Source organism: Hypomesus transpacificus, unplaced genomic scaffold, assembly GCF_021917145.1.
Source record: "Hypomesus transpacificus isolate Combined female unplaced genomic scaffold, fHypTra1 scaffold_84, whole genome shotgun sequence".
Taxonomy (NCBI): domain Eukaryota; kingdom Metazoa; phylum Chordata; class Actinopteri; order Osmeriformes; family Osmeridae; genus Hypomesus; species Hypomesus transpacificus.
The window spans coordinates 275,143-294,979 of record NW_025814038.1 but is presented as its reverse complement, the minus strand read 5'-3'; the positions used below and the strand labels follow the sequence as shown (position 1 = coordinate 294,979).

The 19,837-nt window shown below is 44.8% G+C and overlaps 3 protein-coding genes across 8 annotated transcripts in view; all 3 read left to right on the top strand.

The window, feature by feature from the left end:
* Window positions 1–3: 3 nt before the first annotated feature.
* Window positions 4–5,419, top strand: ska1 (spindle and kinetochore associated complex subunit 1). The gene is made up of 7 exons (XM_047017954.1): window positions 4–85; window positions 2,566–2,658; window positions 2,787–2,911; window positions 3,011–3,108; window positions 3,696–3,833; window positions 4,423–4,586; window positions 4,923–5,419. Exons 2-7 carry the CDS (start codon window positions 2,571–2,573, stop codon window positions 5,069–5,071), a joined length of 762 nt encoding a protein of 253 aa, XP_046873910.1. The 5' UTR covers window positions 4–85; window positions 2,566–2,570; the 3' UTR covers window positions 5,072–5,419.
* A 382-nt stretch (window positions 5,420–5,801) lies between these two features.
* Window positions 5,802–12,471, top strand: slc2a11l (solute carrier family 2 member 11, like). 3 transcript variants are annotated; one of them, XM_047017876.1, is made up of 11 exons: window positions 5,802–6,496; window positions 6,678–6,838; window positions 7,057–7,181; window positions 7,500–7,629; window positions 8,040–8,188; window positions 8,586–8,776; window positions 9,129–9,239; window positions 9,462–9,722; window positions 10,364–10,439; window positions 11,465–11,592; window positions 11,904–12,471. In XM_047017876.1, the coding sequence occupies exons 1-11, from the start codon at window positions 6,266–6,268 to the stop codon at window positions 12,123–12,125; spliced, it is 1,785 nt and encodes a 594-aa protein (XP_046873832.1). In that variant the 5' UTR covers window positions 5,802–6,265; the 3' UTR covers window positions 12,126–12,471. The 3 variants fall into 3 exon arrangements, with proteins under 3 accessions (XP_046873832.1, XP_046873833.1, XP_046873834.1); XM_047017877.1 differs by having other exon boundaries at window positions 5,804–6,496; window positions 9,621–9,722; XM_047017878.1 differs by lacking the exons at window positions 5,802–6,496; window positions 6,678–6,838 and adding an exon at window positions 6,858–6,961.
* Window positions 12,472–12,686: 215 nt separating this feature from the next.
* Window positions 12,687–19,837, top strand: part of nt5c2l1 (5'-nucleotidase, cytosolic II, like 1) — a 9,965-nt gene continuing 2,814 nt past the window's right edge. Inside the window, exons 1-12 of one of the 4 annotated variants that reach the window (XM_047017879.1) lie at window positions 12,687–13,020; window positions 14,662–14,765; window positions 14,989–15,106; window positions 15,771–15,866; window positions 17,333–17,424; window positions 17,823–17,880; window positions 18,214–18,307; window positions 18,490–18,543; window positions 18,846–18,929; window positions 19,025–19,069; window positions 19,195–19,302; window positions 19,531–19,597. In XM_047017879.1, coding sequence (XP_046873835.1) covers window positions 12,881–13,020; window positions 14,662–14,765; window positions 14,989–15,106; window positions 15,771–15,866; window positions 17,333–17,424; window positions 17,823–17,880; window positions 18,214–18,307; window positions 18,490–18,543; window positions 18,846–18,929; window positions 19,025–19,069; window positions 19,195–19,302; window positions 19,531–19,597 — 1,060 coding nt within the window. In that variant the 5' untranslated portion in view covers window positions 12,687–12,880. Of the gene's footprint in view, window positions 13,021–13,072; window positions 13,414–14,661; window positions 14,766–14,988; window positions 15,107–15,770; window positions 15,867–17,332; window positions 17,425–17,822; window positions 17,881–18,213; window positions 18,308–18,489; window positions 18,544–18,845; window positions 18,930–19,024; window positions 19,070–19,194; window positions 19,303–19,530; window positions 19,598–19,837 lie in introns of those variants that run through there. The other 3 variants (XM_047017880.1, XM_047017883.1, XM_047017881.1) reach the window with 3 other exon arrangements.

Below are 19,837 nucleotides of genomic sequence, written 5' to 3'. Positions count from 1 at the left end.
ACAGGAAGTTTTAACTTGTTTGACTGACCGGAGGATTTGAACGTTGGCGCGGAGCTAAACAGGACGGACGGTAACAACACCGTACGTAAGTAAACTGGGTAACACAACTTTTCACTTTCACACGCTTCAGTTGTTTAGCCACCTGCAAAGCTATCCATTTATATGTGCATTTTGTCACAATATGAGTACAGTAACGTTGAATACTGCTTTTGTTTCTCGTAATTTCTCGCTGCTACTACTAGTACAGAGCAAGCACTAACTGCAGTGTAGCTAGGCTACAGTTAGGGAGGACAAACCCGTTTGAGCGTTTTTCCTGAAATACGTTTTTATTAGTTATTCCTGGTGAAATTATGGAATTAAATGACATATTTACGATATTAAAATACGTGTGCACAATAATATCAACAATATTTGCTAAATGTAGACGTTTTTAAAGGTTTTGAATTTTACCTCGAAGCTACTTCCGTTAATCAGCAGTTTGTGAAAAGGGCTAGTTTTACAACAGCGACTTTGGATGTAAACTACTTTAACATGTTAGCTGATTAGCCAATATGAGTGAAATATGTATACAGTTACATTAACAAACCTCTTGCTTGTGAAGTATTTTGTCTTAAATACGAAAGGAACACATCACATTAACAATTCTAAAATGCTTGACACGCCAAATGTTGTCTTTTTTTGACAAGCGTCCCTGAAGCTCAGATTCTGAGTCTGATTCCGAGTCGAGTTCCATGAAGCGTTGCAGTGAATGGTTGCAGGCACTCATCGGGCTTAAACTCAAATAACTCAAATGTCCGAGCTGGAAAATTTTAGCGGTTTCACAGTCCTGTAGAGGACATTTTTCTGAACAGATTGACATCAAGTTAAGGTTGTGGCATTAAAGTTCAGGTTAGTAGCCAAGGGTGTAAAGACCACTCGGCTAATTACAGACGTCTTAAACTGTTAAAACGCCAGTGCCACATTCGGGACGGTATTCACACAGGCATGGGATCAATCCTAGTTTTCGGGCCTACTAGCTCGAATGTTTTTAGATGTTTATCTGCTACAAATGAATGAGTTGTCTAAAAAGTGAGTTGGAACAAAATACCACTGTTAAGTGTGCCCTTTGCGCCCCTCCCCCCACCTGTCTGGGCCAGGCTGCTGCTGTAAGTTGCTAGCCAACCTTTACTGAGGGGACTGTTTGAACGCGCTGGAATAAAAAAAAATTCATCTTTATGTATATTTGAGACCACAGATTCGTAGATGTACGTTTCCACTATATGTTAACTGATTTTAAGGGCGATCGGATTAAATGAGCGAAAACAAGGCACATCTGTCCATATTTTGTTAATGAAGCAGGGAGAGGAATGCTTGTGGCAAGTTAACTGGCTGGGTAGAGCGATGGGGAGTTTGTTAGCACTCAAAATGTAGCTCTTAAACAGGGGCACTCCTAGGACATAAGCTCGATTATAAAAAAATCCCCCAGCTGGGAAATGTTCGCGGTTTTCACAGTCCTGTAGAGGAGACCTTCATGAACACAATGACATCAAATTGAGGCTGTGGCATTGAAGTTCAGGTTAGTAGGCAATGGCTTAAAGTGCTCTCAGCCATTTACAGACCTCTTAAAATGGGAAAACCTCTGTGCCACATACGGGATGGTATTCACACAGGGATTGGCTCTAATTTGAGTGACAGGTTGATTCACCAATTGAAAAACTCATCTGGGAATTTTGATTTTTGTAAGGGGAGTGCCGAGATTTTACTGTCGCCGTTTGGCTTCCTAAACAGCAGTAGAATTACGTTTTTCTAAACCGCGTCGCGTACAGCATTACAGTGAGCTACACTGGTTTAAAACTACAGGTATATAAGGACAATTGTACCCATGAATTGTTTACTAGTAATATAATGTCATAATAAATCATAAAAGGTTCATCGATATGTGAGGCATGTTTATTATTTTAACGATTGAAAACGGATGTATCACAGACCGCTATCGTATATGTCGTTAAACAGAGGCTAATTACGCTAACGACTCAGTCATCAAACGAAAATTGACTACTGTTTTCGAAAGTAAATGTACTGATAATATCAGCGTACATCATACTGTACATTAAATATCACAATTGTGTTTTTTATCACAATGTTAAATGAGCAATAAGTTCAGTTTGGCATTTGTTGACGCTTGGAACTCTCCGTTGTGATTACATTGAGAGCAGAACGTTTGTCCTCCCTACTACAGTACTAAACTAGTTCCCAGGAGTGACATGATTCAACTACTGCCATTTGTAGTGGGTAACTACTACTAGACAAGTTAGCTATATATGTGAATAGTCTAGTGTACCTTATGTTGAGCAAGGGAGTAAAAGTGAGGAGGAGAGAGGTAGTTTTAAATTTTCCTAATATTTTGATGCCCCGTCATTTGATGTCTTCACTGGTGTTTTGATCGGGTTGCCATATCTGGTGAGAGAGGTGATACTGAATCTGCTTAAAACTGTCCATGGAGGCTCAAAAGCACAAAACAAAGACGACTTCTTACGGTTACTTGGATGCACAAAGTAAATCCATTCATGATTTTCTTTTTTTCAGGGACAATGAGTCATTGCGAGCTAGAAGCCGTAACCCAGCATATAAACGACAGGATTGTAGACATACGACGGGTGTTGGAACTGAGAATAATTGGTATACTGGCTTTCTTACTGATACAGATGGAAGCATGCCTTGTTTATTGGATGTAAAACTGACATTTATCCGCTTTGCACTTTTCTATATGAGGTCATATAAAACATATGTTTTCTTTGAACATTCAGCGAAAGATGAGGAGAAGGGTCCTATTCTTAGAAAAATTGGACAAGGCGTCGTGGCAACAGATGGCCTCCTCGATCAGTTCGAGAAATGTATTGGTCGCCAAAGAGACCTCCTGACGCATTTGAAGGTATAGCTTTCATCACTCCATCTATCCCAGACTAATTATTTCAAAGTATTTCAGTTCATTAAATGTCTTCTGATGCCGGAAATGATTGACATTTCACAGGAGCTTGAGGAGTTCTTCAAAGAGGACATGAGAAATGGGAAACATCTGAAGGATAACATGCCCACACACATGCCAAGGAAAGGACAGCCAGTAGTCATGTAAGCATGCTAGATATTATACACAATACACCACATACGATATACTTTATGCACTCTTTAAACGTCGCTTGGATAAATGTATTTGAATTAATGTAGAGTATATGTTTTCGTGATGAAGTGGCCATACATGTTTTGTTAGTGAGAGCGATAGTGTGTTTCTGAACATGTGCTAACTGTGTCAGTATTCCGTCCTATAGAATCAGAATCCGAAGGGTTTTAATCGCCATGAAAGTTTGCACAGACAAGGAATTTACTTTGGCAGGAAGTTGCATACATTAAACAAATAGGAATCTTAAAAACTTAAGTATGTGGTCTAACTCTACTAAAGGTACATAGTCCAGCAAATACTAAGGGGATTTAGAATTATAACAAAATATACAATAAACTATAAAGTAGCTATAATTTACAATATCAAAATACAAATATTACAAAAAATACAAATAGTACAAAAGATACAAATTGTAATATAGTGCAAATTGTTGTTGTTGTTTAAAGTCAGTGTGAGACCTTGGCCTTGTTGAAGAGGCCAACAGCGACCGGAGGACTTAGTTCTTCTTCTGTGTTTTGTCTTTTGCGTCGTGTCTCAGTGGAGATGCCCCTGCCTTGTGTCAGACTGGACCCGTGGACGCACCCCCTCCTCAGCCGGAGAACCCCAGGAAGACCTCCAAAAACCACATCAGAGAGATGCCGTTCATCACCATAATGGAATTTGAGAGCATCCCTCAGTGAGTCCCTCTCATCGTCATCCCCTAACACGCATTATGTACACTGAATATATCCTTAAACTTCACATTAGCAAAGACGACTCACTGCTAACACCGTCTAGACCAGTGGTTCTCAATCTTTTTAGGCTTTAGAACCCCCATTTCCTGATTTCTGAATCCAATTACCCCCTATACCAGTACTTATACTGTATAAAAGCATATTCGTACCCACGTTTTCATGATGCACTCTCATATTTGTCAATTTTCCACTTTCTCTTACCTACCCCTAGGGGTACATGTACCCCCATGGGAGAAACACAAGTCTAGGCCTTGTGATATTCAGTTTCAGGGTTTCCCGCAGAAAATGTGTTAGTCAAGGTGGTAGGGTGGGGTTTTCTGACGGAAGGGAGACTGCCGTTGGAATGAACGGGAGAACTGGATAGAGTAACACGGCGGATATCACTCATTAAGAAAAGAAACAATACAACGTACAACGTAGTTAAGGCGGCAGGCGTGTGTTGTCAAGGTGGACGTCTTGACTGCAAAGTGCTGCGGGAAACCCTGAGTTGAGTTTTCCTCCATGCCACGCGCCCACACTGTGCCCCTCCAGGTACATGAAAGGCCGCGTGACGTTTGACCAGCTGAACGCCGCCGTGCAGAGCCTTAACGCCGCCGTGACGGGGAAATACAAGATCCTCCAGCAGAAGACTATGAACAACGCCATGCGCAAGCTTCACCAGCGCTTCAAGGATGAGGAGAACAAGGACACGAAAGGTATCGAATGTGAAGGGGTCACAATGGGGTTGGAAGTTTCTGTACATTTTCAGGAAAGTTTCCTTAGGAATTTCATTGCGAAATGTTCCTTCAAAAGAAAACTGTTGCTTATTTTCCCTGTTTGATCAGATATTGAATATATACACTTACTGAGGATGTGGTCTTTAACAGGTGATGCAACCTGCTTTGTATGCACGGGTTGCGTGACGGAAGTAATGCTTAGCTGAACCTTTGTCGTAGCAACAGTTGAATCATTCACCTGTCTGACACGGTGTCACGGCTCTTGCATCAAAGGACGGCGTCTCGCTGACTCACACGCGTGTTTCTCTCCAAAAGGTCAGCATTTCGTGGTGGAGGCCGACATCAAGGAGTTCACTCAGCTGAAAGTGGACAAGCGTTTCCAGGGCATCCTGAACATGCTTCGTCACTGTCAGAGGCTCCGTGAGCTCAGAGGAGGAGGGATCACACGCTACGTCCTGCTCTAGGCCGCAAGACGAGGAGAGAGAGGAGGAGGGATCACACGCTACGTCCTGCTCTAGGCCGCAAGACGAGGAGAGAGAGGAGGAGGGATCACACTCTACGTCCTGCTCTAGGCCGCAAGACGAGAAGGAGGAGGAGAGATAGATCCAGAGGGAAGGAGAGAGAGATGGAGAGGAGTAGAAAGAAACTGAGAGAGACTCTCGGGTTGGGAGATTTTTTAACATTTGGTTTGGGTTGTGTGAGAAGTATAATCTATAAATCAAAGATGATTGGATCTAACTATAGTATCCATGTGATGATAAAAGTAACTGTAACTGCTCTGTGTATATGTCAGAAATAAATGTATTTGTGAAATCGTTTTTCAGATTTCTAGGGTTGTCTTGTCATTTCTAAACATGGTTTTGCATCAATTATTCTAATCTAGACAGCTATATTTTCTTATTTGGCACTGGTGTTAAAACGTTATAAAGTCTATCTTTGTCTGCCTTTTAAGGCAGCAAATAGCTTACTGTAATTATACTTCTTTCTGTGCTTCTGTTTTCAAAGTTAATTATTTCTGACGAATTCGAGTGGCACTGTGTAGATCTCAATAGTCAAGGGATATGGTTTCAATACAATTTATTTAGATTATATAATTACATATGATTAAACAAAGCTTTGCTGATCAGTCATTAACGAAGGAGGTGCCATCCACAAAGATCGTTAGTAAGAGTGATGAAGGACAATAAGGAAAGGTCCCCCTTATATGAACAGATACCAGATGTTAATAATCAATCAATACAGCGGTCACCATGATTGGTCAGCACTGGTCAATGACAGTTAAAGACAATAAACCGCCCAGGCCAGTGTCCCATGTTGAGGTAGTTTCTAGTTTCAAACAGGATGTCTGACTTGGCCATGTCTTTGGCCCAAAGGTCAGCTCTGCCCAGACCTAACTAAGACCCTCTGGATCTTAGTTAGGCATTTTAAAACAACACCATAAATACCTTAAGACAATCTGTGTGTCCTTTCTACAGAGTTTAACATCACAGAACCTCAGTTTCTGTCTATAACAAAGGAACTTACTTTTTACCGCTTAAAGAAACAGATATTGTAACTATGTCAATAATTGCCATTACAAACTGCAGTGATACTTCACCTCATACAGTATAACATTTCGTGATAGTTTCGTGACATTACCCAGTAGCTCGAGAACAGCTATGTCACATGCCATCACACTTCTGGTAAGACGAGATTTTTGGTGTTTTGTGAAAAATACTGTGACAAATCAATGTCCAAGCTTTGCTAGATGTGATGATTTTTTGATGATATTTTCCGTGTTCGTTACACAGAGCGAGAGCCCTCTTCTTATCGTTGCGATTTTTGTCACCGGGATTGGTGGGACGTTCCAGTATGGGTTTCAAATATCCGTTATGACTTCACCCTCCTCTGTAAGTTAATTGCTCCTTAATAAATAAAATAAATTGTGAATGAAAAAAACAACATTCCAGTAGCCTACTCCACTCAATGTATTTGTCAAATCGAAGGAGGACCCAAAAGATGAAAACTATGACTTAACATGTCAAATGAACTGTAGAAGTGAAACTATTAAATGACAGTGCGGCCGTGTAGTTCATTAAGGATCTGGTGAACGCAACCTGTGAGCAGCGGTACGGTCTCTCCCTGGAACCCCAGGAGATCAATCTCATCTGGTCTTTCCTCGTCTCCGTGTTCTGCATCGGTGGTCTCCTGGGGAGCCTGTGTGCTGGAAGGCTAACGGCAGAATACGGAAGGTAAAGAACAGTTCCGACATTTTCCAACGTAAAAAAGAGGGTTGGTTCATTGTGTTACGACAAATTACTTTCAATGTTGTTTTTTTAATCATCAAATATGGAATCACTACCCCCGCTCTGCCGGTAATTGGGGACGTGTCCCTAATGTCTGCCACTAAACGTGTCCATTGTTAAATTAGCCTCCTAAATCAGCGTTGGTTTTTGTGTCTTCCCCTCAGGAAGAGATGCCTGTTGTTTAACAACTTTGTGGCCATTAGCGCTGCTGTGCTGATGCTGCTCAGCAAAACGGCCATGTCGTTTGAGATGATCCTTGTAGGACGATTCCTGTATGGCATAAATGCAGGTAAGCGCCCCGAGTCAAGTTAAGAAACTGCAACACCGATATGTAGGACATGAGCACGGGCCTGCGACCTATTCGAAATAAATTGAAGATAATAGTGAGGGTGTTACCACCCTGTTCTATAGTCTACTACAACAGGTATGTTCTATTAGCGCTAGTGGAAATGAACCATGCTACTACATTTAACTTCCTGGAACGAATGTTGCCCATATCCGTGTGTATTGCATGTGTGTGTGTCGCATGTGTGTGTGTCGCATTTGTGTGTGTTGCATGTGCGTGTGTTGTCTGTGTGTGTGTGTTGTCTGTGTGTGTGTTGTGTAGGTGTCAGTCTCAGTGTTCACACTATGTACCTGGTGGAGTGCGCCCCCAAGAGGCTAAGGGGGATGGTAGGAGTGTCTGTCGCAACCTTCGTCTCCCTGGGGAAGTTCTGTGGTCAGCTCCTGGGACTCAGGTGAGCTGGGGGTCGGAGGTCAACTGGGAGGTTAGCCGTAAGGTGGCTATCGGGTGATTTAGAGGCCATCTGTGAAACGGGAATCTTCTGTTCAGGGGCGTCGGTTTGTTTTCAAATTTGGACAGCTTTATTAACAACTGAGGATAAGGTCGTTAAATATAATTTTCATAAATAAATAAAAAGGTGTCTGGGAGGGGGCAGATTTACAGTTTTCCAAAAAGCAGGTGTGACACGTACGTCCCATGTTTGACGAACCCTTGTCCTCCTGGCTCTGTGGCTGTCCTGTGTACTTCTATGTCACGTTATGCCAGGTTACTTAGTGTTGTCTTGTCCTAAGAATTTCAGTGCTCAGTCTGACCCTGTGTTGTTCTGTGCATCTGACGATAAAAGACTTGAACTTGTCCTGGCAGTGAGCTGTTGGGGACGGAGACAGGCTGGCCTTGGCTCCTGGCGTTCTGCGGTGCCACGGCGACGCTCCAGCTCCTCACCCTGCCCCTCCTCCCAGAGTCTCCTCGCTACCTGCTGCTGGAAAGGGGGGATCGGCAGGGCTGTGAGCAAGGCAAGTCTCAACGCTGTGGCACGGGGACACTGCTGGAGTCACGGACGTGATGGACTTTGTCTGCCTGTGTTTACACGTGTGTGTGTGTATGTGTGTCTATGTGTGTGTGTGTCTAAAGGCTTGTGTATGTGTCTATGTGTGTGTTTACATGTTTGTGTGTCTACATGTGTGTGTGTGTCTGTATGTGTGTACATGCGTGTGTGTGTATCTCTGTGTATGTATCTACATATGTGTGTGTGTTTAATTACGTGTGTGATGTCTACATGTGTGTGTGCGTGTGTCTGTATGTGTGTACATGCGTGTGGATATCTCTGTGTATGTATCTACATATGTGTGTGTGTTTGATTATGTGTGTGTGTGTCTACGTGTGTGTGTGTGTGTGTGTGTGTGTGTGTAGCCGTCCGCAGGCTGTGGGGCAGCAGCAGGGACCACGGCGAGGAGGTGGAGGAGATGCTGCAGGAGCACGCCGCCCAGCAGGGGGTCCGCACGCACACCGTGCTGGAGTTTCTTCTGGAACGCACCCTGCGGTGGCAGCTCGCCACGGTCCTCGTCACCTTCTCCGCCCTGCAGCTGTGTGGCATCAATGCTGTGAGCCACGCCCCCCCAGCGCCCTCATCAGTTCTGTCATGGGCGGATTTCAGTAGCCCCCAAAGTTTTGTTTTTAAAGTTTAACTTTTTTATTTTTTTATATTTGAAAACTAAATTTGTTAATTTATCTTCCTAAAACCCACTAGATAACCCATAGGAAGTTTGGCTGGGTCACAGGAAAAATAATAGGTTTTATTTAGGGGCTTAGCCCCCCCCACGAGAGTGGGAACCTAGATTCGCCCCTGAGCTCTGTATCAGTCACAAATAAATTGGGGCTTTGTGGTTAGAGGTTTTTAACCGGGGATCGAGGGGGTTGTGTAGTCCTGTGAGTGTGTGCGGTTCTCCTCTCCAGGTGTACCTGTACTCCTTTGATGTGTTCCGAGAGGCGGGCATCCCTGCCCACCAGCTGCGCCACGTCGCCTTGGGAACGGGGCTGTGCGAGATCTCCGTCTCCTTGGCTTGCGTGAGTCACAGCAAAACTCTCTCCACCCCCGCCCCCACCCCGCGGTCCAGCACTGCGGTTCTGGACAACCATTGGACAGTGTTCACCATGGGAGACCAATCATTCGCAAACAAGTCATAGCTTGGTAGTTTGAGGATCTGACCTGCAGATTGAGGGGTCGCAGGTTCAAATCCTTCTAAAAATGATACGCTTCTGTAGGCTTTCTCTTGTTTTTTCCTTCAGTGTCCCGGACGCATGGGCAAGCAAATATGGTCGTGGACATACTGGCTAAGGACAACTCACTGGTTATTGTGGGACCACAGCGCCTCCGTGTGGTATGTAGGTGTAGTGTGTAGCGGTGCTCAGACTGGTAATCCTGTTTGTTTCCTGTACCTGCTCCAGGTGATGGTGATTGAGAGCACAGGGAAGAAGCTACTTCTCTTTAGGGGATTACTCTGCATGGCTGCCACCCTTGGCCTCCTGACCATCACTCTCTACCTGCAGGTGAGAGAGACACACACACACACACACTGCAGGAGAGAGAGACTCTCACTACACACACACACACACACACACACACACACACACACACACACACACACACACACACACACACACACTGCAGGTGAGAGAGACTCACACTACACACACACACACACACACTGCAGGTGAGAGAGACTCACACTACACACACACACACACACACACTGCAGGAGAGAGAGACTCACACTACAAACACACTGCAGGAGAGAGAGACTCTCACTACACACACACACACACACACACACTGCAGGAGAGAGAGACTCACACTACACACACACTGCAGGAGAGAGTGTTTCTAAAACTTTTTGGGCTCCAAATATAGCATTCGTGAACTGCTTAGTCATGGTGTGCTTGTTCTCAAACCCGCCAGTGTTGTGAACCAGAGCATGAGCAGCTCAACGTCAACAGACACAGTGCCATCGGATCCTCGTCGGTCATCATCTGATATCGCGTTCACTGCTCCCCAGTAACTGAAGCTCTCTCTCTGTCTTTCTCTCCCTATCTCTCTCTCTCTCTCTCTCTCTCTCTCTCTCTCTCTCTCTCTCTCTCTCTCTCTCTCTCTCTCTGTCTCTGTCTCTGTCTCTCTCTCTCTCTCCCTTCAGACTCAGGTCTCCTGGATGCCCTACTGCAGCATGGCCCTCATCTTCCTCTTCATCCTCTTCTTCTCCAGTGGACCCGGTGGGTTTCGGACCCACGACTGCACGCTCCGCCGCGCGTCCAACACAACACTCACTGACACATAAAAAGAACTTGTGGATCACCAGCCACTGAATTGTTGTCTTACAACTAACCATAACCCAACTAACCATAACCCAACTAACCATAACCCAACTAACCATAACCCAACTAACCATAACCCACTGACCCTAACCCATAACCCACTGACCCTAACCCATAACCCACTGACCCTAACCATAACCCACTGACACTAACCCATAACCCACTGACCCTAACCCATTAACCCACTGACCCTAACCCACTAACCCTAACCCATTAACCCTAACCCACAAACCCACTAACCCTAACCCACTAACCCACTAACTCTATCCCACTAACCCACTAACCATAACCCATTAACCCTAACCCACTAACCCACTAACCCTAACCCACTAACCCACTAACCCACTAACCCTAACCCATTAACCCTAACCCACAAACCCACTAACCCTAACCCACTAACCCACTAACTCTATCCCACTAACCCATTAACCCTAACCCACTAACCCACTAACTGTATCCCACTAACCCATTAACCCTAACCCACTAACCCACTAACCCTAACCCACTAACCCACTAACCCACTAACCCTAACCCATTAACCCTAACCCACAAACCCACTAACCCTAACCCACTAACCCACTAACTCTATCCCACTAACCCCCTAACCCTAACCCACTAACCCACTAACTCTATCCCACTAACCCACTAACTCTATCCCACTAACCCACTAACCCACTAACTCTATCCCACTAACCCACTAACCCACTAACTCTATCCCACTAACCCACTAACCCTAACCCACTAACCTGCAGTCGTTTTAATTCCGATGTGTTGGCCCTTCCTGTGTTTCCTCTTCCTGTGTTGGCCCTTCCTGTGTTTCCTCTTCCTGTGTTGGCCCTTCCTGTGTTTCCTCTTCCTGTGTTGGCCCTTCCTGTGTTTCCTCTTCCTGTGTTGGCCCTTCCTGTGTTTCCTCTTGCTGTCAGCTGGAGTGACTGCCCCCCTGCCTGGTGAGATCTTCACCCAGTCCTTTAAACCGGCAGCCTTCACCGTAGGGTGCACCCTCAACTGGACCGGCCTCTTCCTCCTGGGCATGCTCTTCCCCCTCATAGTGGTGAGGACGTCATCCTGCCGTAACCCTGGCAACCCGGACCAGTCTGCTCCTTCACTCGCTGTCCCTCTCTTTCTTTCTCTCCATCTCTTTCTTTCTTTCTTTCTCTCTCTCTCTCTCTCTCTCTATTCTCACTACCGTCGTCTATTTTCACTTACTTACTCACTCTCTCTTTCTCTCTCACTCTCTCTTAGTTCTCGCTCTCTTTTCTAAATCTCTCTTTAATCCCTCTCTCTCTTTTCTCTCTCTCTTTCTTTCATGTACACAGAAACACACACACACAGTCTAACTCTAACTGTGTCTTCTCTTTCCAGGAGTATCTGGATTACTTTTGTTTTCTCATCTTCCTCGGTGTCTGCCTTCTCTCTGGGCTGTTTGTGTGGTACAACGTTCCCGAGACCAAGAACCGCACTGTCCTGGAGATCACCGCAGACTTCTACAGGATGCATTCTAAAACAGGCCTGTCTGAGGAGGCCAAACCCAAACAGCCTGAGGCCACAGGCACCGTGTCTTCATGTAAAACCACCAAACTCTAACCAAAGATCGTGTGATTTGGGGGATTGCGTGTAACTGTCTGGTAGTTAAACCCTTAACTCAAGCTTTTTAGGTTTTCTGGCTGAACCACAGATCAATACTTGTGTCTAGTCTGAGCAGGATATTCAGGAGGAATTATTGGGATTTTCATGGGGTTGACTCTTGACATGATTAGATGTTAATGCTACACCCAGCCACAAAGACAGGGAGAGCTACAACCATGGTCGAGTTACATTACTGGACAAGATCAGTTGTGCTTAAGTTTCAGTGATAAGTATTTCGACATTTGCTGTCTGAACTGTAACAAATATCTACAGGCAAAAATAAAATAAAAAACATTTTAACTTGTTTTAGAACTGGTTTTATTGTAATACAATAGTGTTTACAACGTTTAAATGCTAGCTCGATAAACCTTGTCACAGTAGCAAGTCGGTAGTTCGACGCGAACTCGAGCCAAATGTTCTGTCGCTGCGGGTGTGCCCCCCTGATAACACAATCTCCGTGTTCAAAGCCAGTTTCTCGCTCTCACTGCGTGTGAGCGTTACGCGCACTAGAGGGATGCGTGCGTCCCAGAGACCCGCACCCTCTTCGCACTCCACCCATCACGGCCCTTCAGAGAGAGTTGTTTACTGACGACAACAGCGAAGGGGGAACCTTGACGTACACGATCTGCGTAATTTTACAACTTGAAATGCATCCGCACTTGGTTTTGAGGTGAAAGTTGTCCTACTGTTTGAAGGGACCGTGCAGCTCTGCAATGGGTAGCCTTGGGACAGAGGCCGACACGGCAGCGATCACGGGGGAACCTTCTACGAATATCAAGGATCCATCCAACATTAAATCGGACACTGACCCGCAGCTTTCCACAGAGTTGGTCCAAATGGAACATCATCACATGTGAGCTTACAATACAATTGTATTTGGATACAAGTATTTGGATTATGTTATACAATACAAGAAATATATGCAGACAGATACCATATGGTCTCAATTGTTCAGTGTTACAATTATGAAAGGATGAAAAGTGTGGCTAGCAATGGCTAGTGTGCTTACTGTGTTTACGCTGACTTGTTGAAGTGGATGATTTTGTAAAGGTGAGGTTGTCAGTTATGTCATGTCTAGCAATAGGTCTCAATTCTCCCGTGAATTGTAAGTGTCACAGGTGTCCTCGCGTCGCTCCTCAGTATTGTTCCTCTCAATTTCCTGAGGAGGAGGAAGTGGTGGTGGAGGGTTGATTTCCACGAACGCCACGTAAAGCTGCCAATTGGATGGTGAACAAAATACTCAGGCGTGAGTTGAACCAGTTCAACTTGGCTATAAAACGTACAAAAACCATCTGTGATGGTCGTATATAAAAACTCTTTGTTTTGCGTTGGTAATACTTCATGCATACTTCAGAAGGTCTCAACTCTTTAAGGAATTAAGAAAACGATGTTAGCTCCATCACCGTGGTTTCTCCCTTCCTCTGTAGATCCTAAATCAGACTCCTACATCAGCACACTGAAAAGGAGCTGGCTGGTAAATTATTAACAGTAACCCAATAGCTGTTTGAACTGGTGTCCTTGGGCAAGGCACTTCACCCTACTTGCCTCGGGGGAATGTCCCTGTACTTACTGTATGTCTGCTAAATGATTAAAAGTAATGTAAATGTAACTGGCTGCAGTGGGTGGGCGTAGTGAGGATGGGGATGGGCTGTACTGCTATGGTGCCAGTGAGAAATGCTATATCATACAGAGTATGTGATTGGAAACCCTTTGTGGTCATGAAGGTTAGCGATCTGGCAGGGTGGAACTGGTAGAGGCAGGAGACTTGTGGGAGAGGGGACCTTAAAGGTCCACCTTTTTCCAATGTAGTCAGATATTGTGTAGTCAGATACTCAATGATCACTTTTCTGAATATATAAGATAATTTGTAGTATGTAAAAGTATGTTACATCTAGTATGTAAAAACATAGAGCATATGTAATAATCATGTTTTGAATAATTGATTATTGCTGTGCAGTGCCTACGCTTGATAGGATTTACATAGCCTCTGTTTAGTGAACCCCAGACCAAAATGCCTTGAACGTAAGTGATCTTGTCATAGCTTGACGTGTCTGAAAGGACGTGAGCTCATTTTGGCAGGATTGCTGACACATGCTGTAGACCTGATAAGACTAGGTCTGTAAGGAAATGACGAGGAAGGCCCACTGCCAGCAGAGACAGTCTCACTGAACAGATAGAGCTGAAGATGATCTCAACACCTGGTGAAAATACATTTATTGAAAGGATTTCTTAGTAATCGAGGTGCACGTGACATGATTCATAGTGGTGAATCACAGGGACACCAAACGATGCAGAATTTAGGATCATTTTAGGAGCTAAAGGTGATATGTTCTAAAAGTCAAATGTTGATGTCTTGTGAGGTCAAACGTCCATCAAATGCTTAAAATCAATTAGAGATCTAATCTTAAGAGTCGCCAACAGTTATGTCATGCTGCAACTTGTCTGCATGATAACCAAGTCTCCCTTTGAATAATCTGTCTGTTTGTCTCAACAGAAACACCTTCATGTTTCTCTCTGATCACAGGGTCTTCGTCAACAGGAGTTTGACCCTGGAAAGCATCAAATGTTACGGCTTTGACATGGACTACACTCTGGCTGGTGAGTAGACAGGATACCAAGTGTGTCAAATGCGCTCGGTTCAGCAAACGCTGCACGCCAACCTTTTGCGAGGCGCAAGGACTGCCACAGGGTCGCCCGTGACCAAACTGCGGCCTGCTATTTGCACTCGGCTGACAGTTGTGACAAAGCGAATTCCAGTTCTCAGTAGAGATGCTGCTCTCTCTAAGATCCCCGTGCCGATACTCCACCTGTCTGTCTGTAGTCTACCAGTCTCCAGAGTACGAGGGTCTGAGCTTCGAGTTGCTGAGAGACAGGCTGGTGTCCATCGGCTACCCCCATGAGCTGCTGCGCTATACGTATGACTCCACCTTCCCCACACGGTGAGTCCCTCTCCTGCCGAGGTCCTCCCACCCCGATGACTCTCTCTGTGATCTCCGTCGACAACAACACACTATAAATACCCCCGTGTAAACACCCCTGCTCTACTAAATATAAACTCCTCACAATGGCTGAGCTACGACCTCCTAAGTGTAATGTCGTTTCTGACTGAGCAGGTACTTTGTGTGTTTAAGCCACAGATTCAGAGCTGTTTCGTTTTAACGGCTACATGATAACGTTAAAATGATAAATTGCTTTCAAGGGGGATGAAAGTGCTATCTCATTAGGAAACATTGTAGGGTCGTTTGGCTGTGCAGTTTATTTTCCGTACGCTGTGCCCAAGGGAGTCGGTTCTGCCCTTTAGATGTTCCACCAGTACAAATAAACGGGACCTCTCCCAAAGGCCTACTAGAAACAGTAGAGGAACAGTAGAGGAACAGTAGCGGAACAGTAGAGGAACAGTAGCGGAACAGTAGAGGAACAGTAGAGGAACAGGACCAGTTAATAAAGATAACCATGGGGGGCTTTATTTGTATTGTTTTTAAACGTCATGAAATTTAACAGCAAATATATTTAAATCTCTTCCCGACTATCTATACTCATCATGGGCTCCTCCACCCTTCTTTCCTCTCCTCCACCCCTTGTTCCTCTCCTCCACCCTGCCAGAGGCCTGGTGTTCGACACTATGCTCGGTAATCTGCTGAAGGTGGACTCCAATGGGAACGTCCTGCTCTGCACTCATGGCTTCAAATTCCACAGAAGGCAAGAGAGAGTTTTCCAAGAACACTGTGTGTGTGTGTATGTGTGTGTGTGTGAATGGGGTGTATGTGTACTTGAAGTATACTTGGTGTGTGTACTTGGTGCTCGGTTGTAGATCTAATATCTTAAAATCCACAAGCCAGTGTATTATTTTGGAGTTCATTCAATCATAGCAAAACAGGAAGCTCATGGGTCAGCACTGTCGTCAAAGCCACATCTGCACAATCATTTACCACACACAACGTGATGCTGCTATGCTAATGCTGATGATTCAGTTGACGTGACATCACCAGATGTAGAATAAAGAGCAGAGTCTGCATGAGGGCAAGACCATCCATTTGAAGCAGAGGAGGGACATTTGAAACCAGGCTATCCTGACCCCAACCCTGTTCAGACCCAACTGACCACAGCTGACTGGTCTGTGTTTTTAAAAGGAACTGAAAGAATGACAGAAATGTAACCAATGGGAGGATCATGTCTTAACTCGTGTAAGGTGGCTGAGGGATTCGGGAATCGGGCTATTACTCAGAAGATTGCCGGTTCGATTCCCGGCCGTGACAAATGACAGGACTTTACTGTAAGTCACTCTGGATAAGAGCATCTGCTAAATGACTAAATGTTATGTAAATGTAACTCTCTCCTTTTTTTGGGAAACGGATTTGAAGCATCAACTCCTCTAGCTTACGAAAGTGACATAACCAGCTCACAAATATTAAAAGTATATTTATATCTTGCACCTGGTGCTGTGGGATTTGGGAGGGAATGCCTTTGTCTTTGTTTGTGTTACTGCACGATTGTTGAAGTTTGTATCTGGGATTATTCAGTTTTATAAGGATTACATCAATCCTATAAGGTTTTTTCTTCTCATAAAGGTTGGTACATGTCTGTGAGTGAAGAGGAACTGAATGAATTCTGCGTGTACGATACACGGTGGCTTATAGGACACACAAGCAGTCTGCCTCTCCTCGGTCAGTGAAGCTTTAGATGCCTGTGGAAGTCCCCACCAGGAAGCTGAACCAGCGCGCGGCTCTGGTTCCTGTTCAGATCTGCTCACCACTGCATGCTGGGGAGAGGGTGTATGGAAAACTCCAGCTTTGCTTAATGGATGGCTGATTACTTCATTGTGACACGGTCTGGAAGCCCTGATCGAGACCCACCTTGTGACTTTGTCAGGGGGTTGTTATTATTATGTAATTTTTTTGATTATGGAATTTTTTATTAAAAGCCAAAAAACGATTTTTCAAACTTTCTATACTTTTTGGGAAATTTTTTCTCCCACACACAGTGAAAGGAGAGGACCCTCAAACGCTAAAAGTTTCAACAACAAAAAAGATTCTAAAGGTTGAACAAATGAACTAAGTGAAAAAGTGTAGTCAGTACTTCAACTTTTACCTGTGTTTTTTAACATGAGTGTCTGTACTTCTAGTTGAGTGAAGGATGTGTGTACTTTTGCCATGTCTGGTGCGCAGGGAGGAGATCCTGGTGTGTTACCCCAACATGTTCATCCAGAGAAGCAACACAGACCGCTTCTACATCCTCAACACTCTCTTCAACCTCTCAGGTACGCTACGAGTACTAAACTTTCTCTGTCTTTCATGCAAGATCTCTCGTGTTGGAAATAGCATGATGGATCTGAGATCCATCCTAGAAGATAAACCCTAGAAGATAAATCCTAGAAGATAAACCCTAGAAGATAAATCCTAGATGATTTCTGCTTTACATAGGTATGGGTTCGTGTGACCACTGTGAACGTACAGGACTCATCAAATTCAAATTCTCCTTTTCTAGAGGAAGGAGATCTTAGACGATTTATGATCGTATGATGTATCGTAGATACATGATAATAGTTGATACATTCTCGGAACTTTGGGATGGAATATCCAGGGGCTCTGTGATTCTGTGATTCTGTGATTCTGTGATTCTGTAAGGTTAACATGTTCCTGGTTTGCCCTTCCTCAGAGACATACCTCTACGCCTGCCTGGTAGACTTCTTCCATAGAACCGCCAGATTCAAGAAGTGAGTAGACACTTTATCATTCCCCCAGGCATCTCCTGCTCTCCAATTTTCAGTCTCTCTCTCTCTCTCTCTCTCTCTCTCTCTCTCTCTCTCTCTCTCTCTCTCTCTCTCTCTCTCTCTCTCTCTCTCTCTCTCACTCTCTGTCTCTCTATCTCTCTCTCTCTGTCTCTGTCTCTGTCTCTGTCTCTCTGTCTCTCTCTATTCTCTCCCACTTTGTCCCACTTTGTCTCTCTGCCTCTTTCTTTGCCTTTGTCTCTATCCATCTGTCTTTCTTTCTTTCTTTCTCTGTTGGCGTCAGAGTGCTCACTGTCTCCACCATGCCATGTCTTCCAGCCACGAGAAAGGGTACCAGCACGGCGATCTGTTCATGTCCTACAGAAGCATGTTCCAAGACGTCCGAGACGCCATGGACTTCATCCACAACACGGTCAGCAAACCCAACGGCCCCGCAGTCCGAACGTCTGGGCTCGTGTGATGGTGCTGTGTGATTGGTTGATTTCACCTCCAAGCTGTCTCCACCACACCTGCGTGCACAAAACTATTATTTCCCCCTGGGGGAAATGATAAAAATAACAGAGGCTAATGACTCTGTTTCTGTTCTCCTTACAGGGTATTCTGAAAGAGAGAACTGTGAATGATTTAGAAAAATATGTGATAAAAAACGTAAGTTATATTGCATTTCAAATACAGATTCCCACCTTTTGTCTATTTACTGGTAGTTGCTTGAGTTGAACTTAAACTCACTCTTCATTACAACTTCTCACCCATGCCAGTGACTGATTAGCTTTGTGACGGTATACATTGCAAGGTGGCTGCCTGTTTTAAGTCAGGTGACCCAAGTTCCAACCTGGGGAAGGGGTATAAAAGCAATGCCGAGTGACACAGTGACATCTAAACGTGGAACGCTCACATCTAAACTCTCATTAAATAAACACAGCTTCCGTTTTGACTTCCTGTGTCCACAGCCTGACCTTCCTGTTCTGCTGAGTCGCCTCAGAGAAGTGGCTAAAGTCTTCCTGGCGACTAACAGTGACTACAACTACACCGAGGTGAGAGTCCTGTCAACACAGACTTTATCAGAGACATGGTTGTGGATAGGGGAGCCACGACAGGTGTGTTTAATGTGGCTTCCTCCTGTCCTCAGGCCATTATGACGTACCTCTTTGAAGAACCACAAGATGGCGCCACGGTGATGCTCTGCGTTTGATGTTTTTCAACCCTGTTGGATTGACTGTGTTTGGTTCAGGACTTCACTTTGTTTTATTGATTGAAAGTTTATTGGATTGATTGATTTTCCATGGTCCTTCTCTCTAGTCGGGCCAACCCAAAAAGTCGTGGCAGTCGTACTTTGACCTTATCGTCGTGGACACCAGGAAACCCCTGTTCTTTGCGGGTGGGACAGTGCTGAGACAAGTAAACACGGTAAGAAAACCCTGACTTATCGTCGTGACGCAGCATGCGGGGGTAACCTCACGAAGCCCATGGGGTGATTGGAGCTTAGTGGTTAGAGCGTTAACTGCAGAGCAAGAGGCTGCGGGTTCAAATCCCTTCCCCTCCTGTTCGTTGCTTTCGATGAAAAACTTCTGCTGAACGATCACGTTATTGTACTTGCTGTATTTCCTTGTTTCGTGTCGTCTTTTCTCACCACAGAACACGGGAAATCTGCGTATCGGAACTTACACTGGAGACCTTCAACATGGCACCGTCTACTCTGGGGGTGAGCACACAGGAGGGAGGGAGAAGGGATGCGAGCTAGAGGAACATGCCAGGCGACTGAAGGCATAGGCATTGACGGTTTTACTGTCAGTGAAACTGTGTCATATTCGTGTCACGTGTCGAGTTGTTTCTCTGTAAGCCTGGTGACTGATTAAGCAATTGTTCCAGTCTACAAAGAAAATCCATAGAGGTGTTCCAGACTTGTCTTTATCCATATCCAGTATGCTGTGTTCTAGAACCA

What these genes read in the sequence shown, in the direction of transcription:
- slc2a11l (XM_047017876.1), top strand. Translation starts at nt 6,266, where the DNA reads ATGTCACATGCCATCACACTTCTGGTAAGACGAGATTTTTGGTGTTTT. An exon ending in TCTCCGTCTCCTTGGCTTGC is followed by an intron (nt 9,240 to 9,461) that starts GTGAGTCACAGC and finishes TTTTTCCTTCAG; the next exon opens with TGTCCCGGACGCATGGGCAA. An exon ending in CTTCTTCTCCAGTGGACCCG is followed by an intron (nt 10,440 to 11,464) that starts GTGGGTTTCGGA and finishes TCTTGCTGTCAG; the next exon opens with CTGGAGTGACTGCCCCCCTG.
- ska1 (XM_047017954.1), top strand. Translation starts at nt 2,571, where the DNA reads ATGAGTCATTGCGAGCTAGAAGCCGTAACCCAGCATATAAACGACAGG. An exon ending in AAAGGACAGCCAGTAGTCAT is followed by an intron (nt 3,109 to 3,695) that starts GTAAGCATGCTA and finishes GTCGTGTCTCAG; the next exon opens with TGGAGATGCCCCTGCCTTGT. An exon ending in GAATTTGAGAGCATCCCTCA is followed by an intron (nt 3,834 to 4,422) that starts GTGAGTCCCTCT and finishes GTGCCCCTCCAG; the next exon opens with GTACATGAAAGGCCGCGTGA.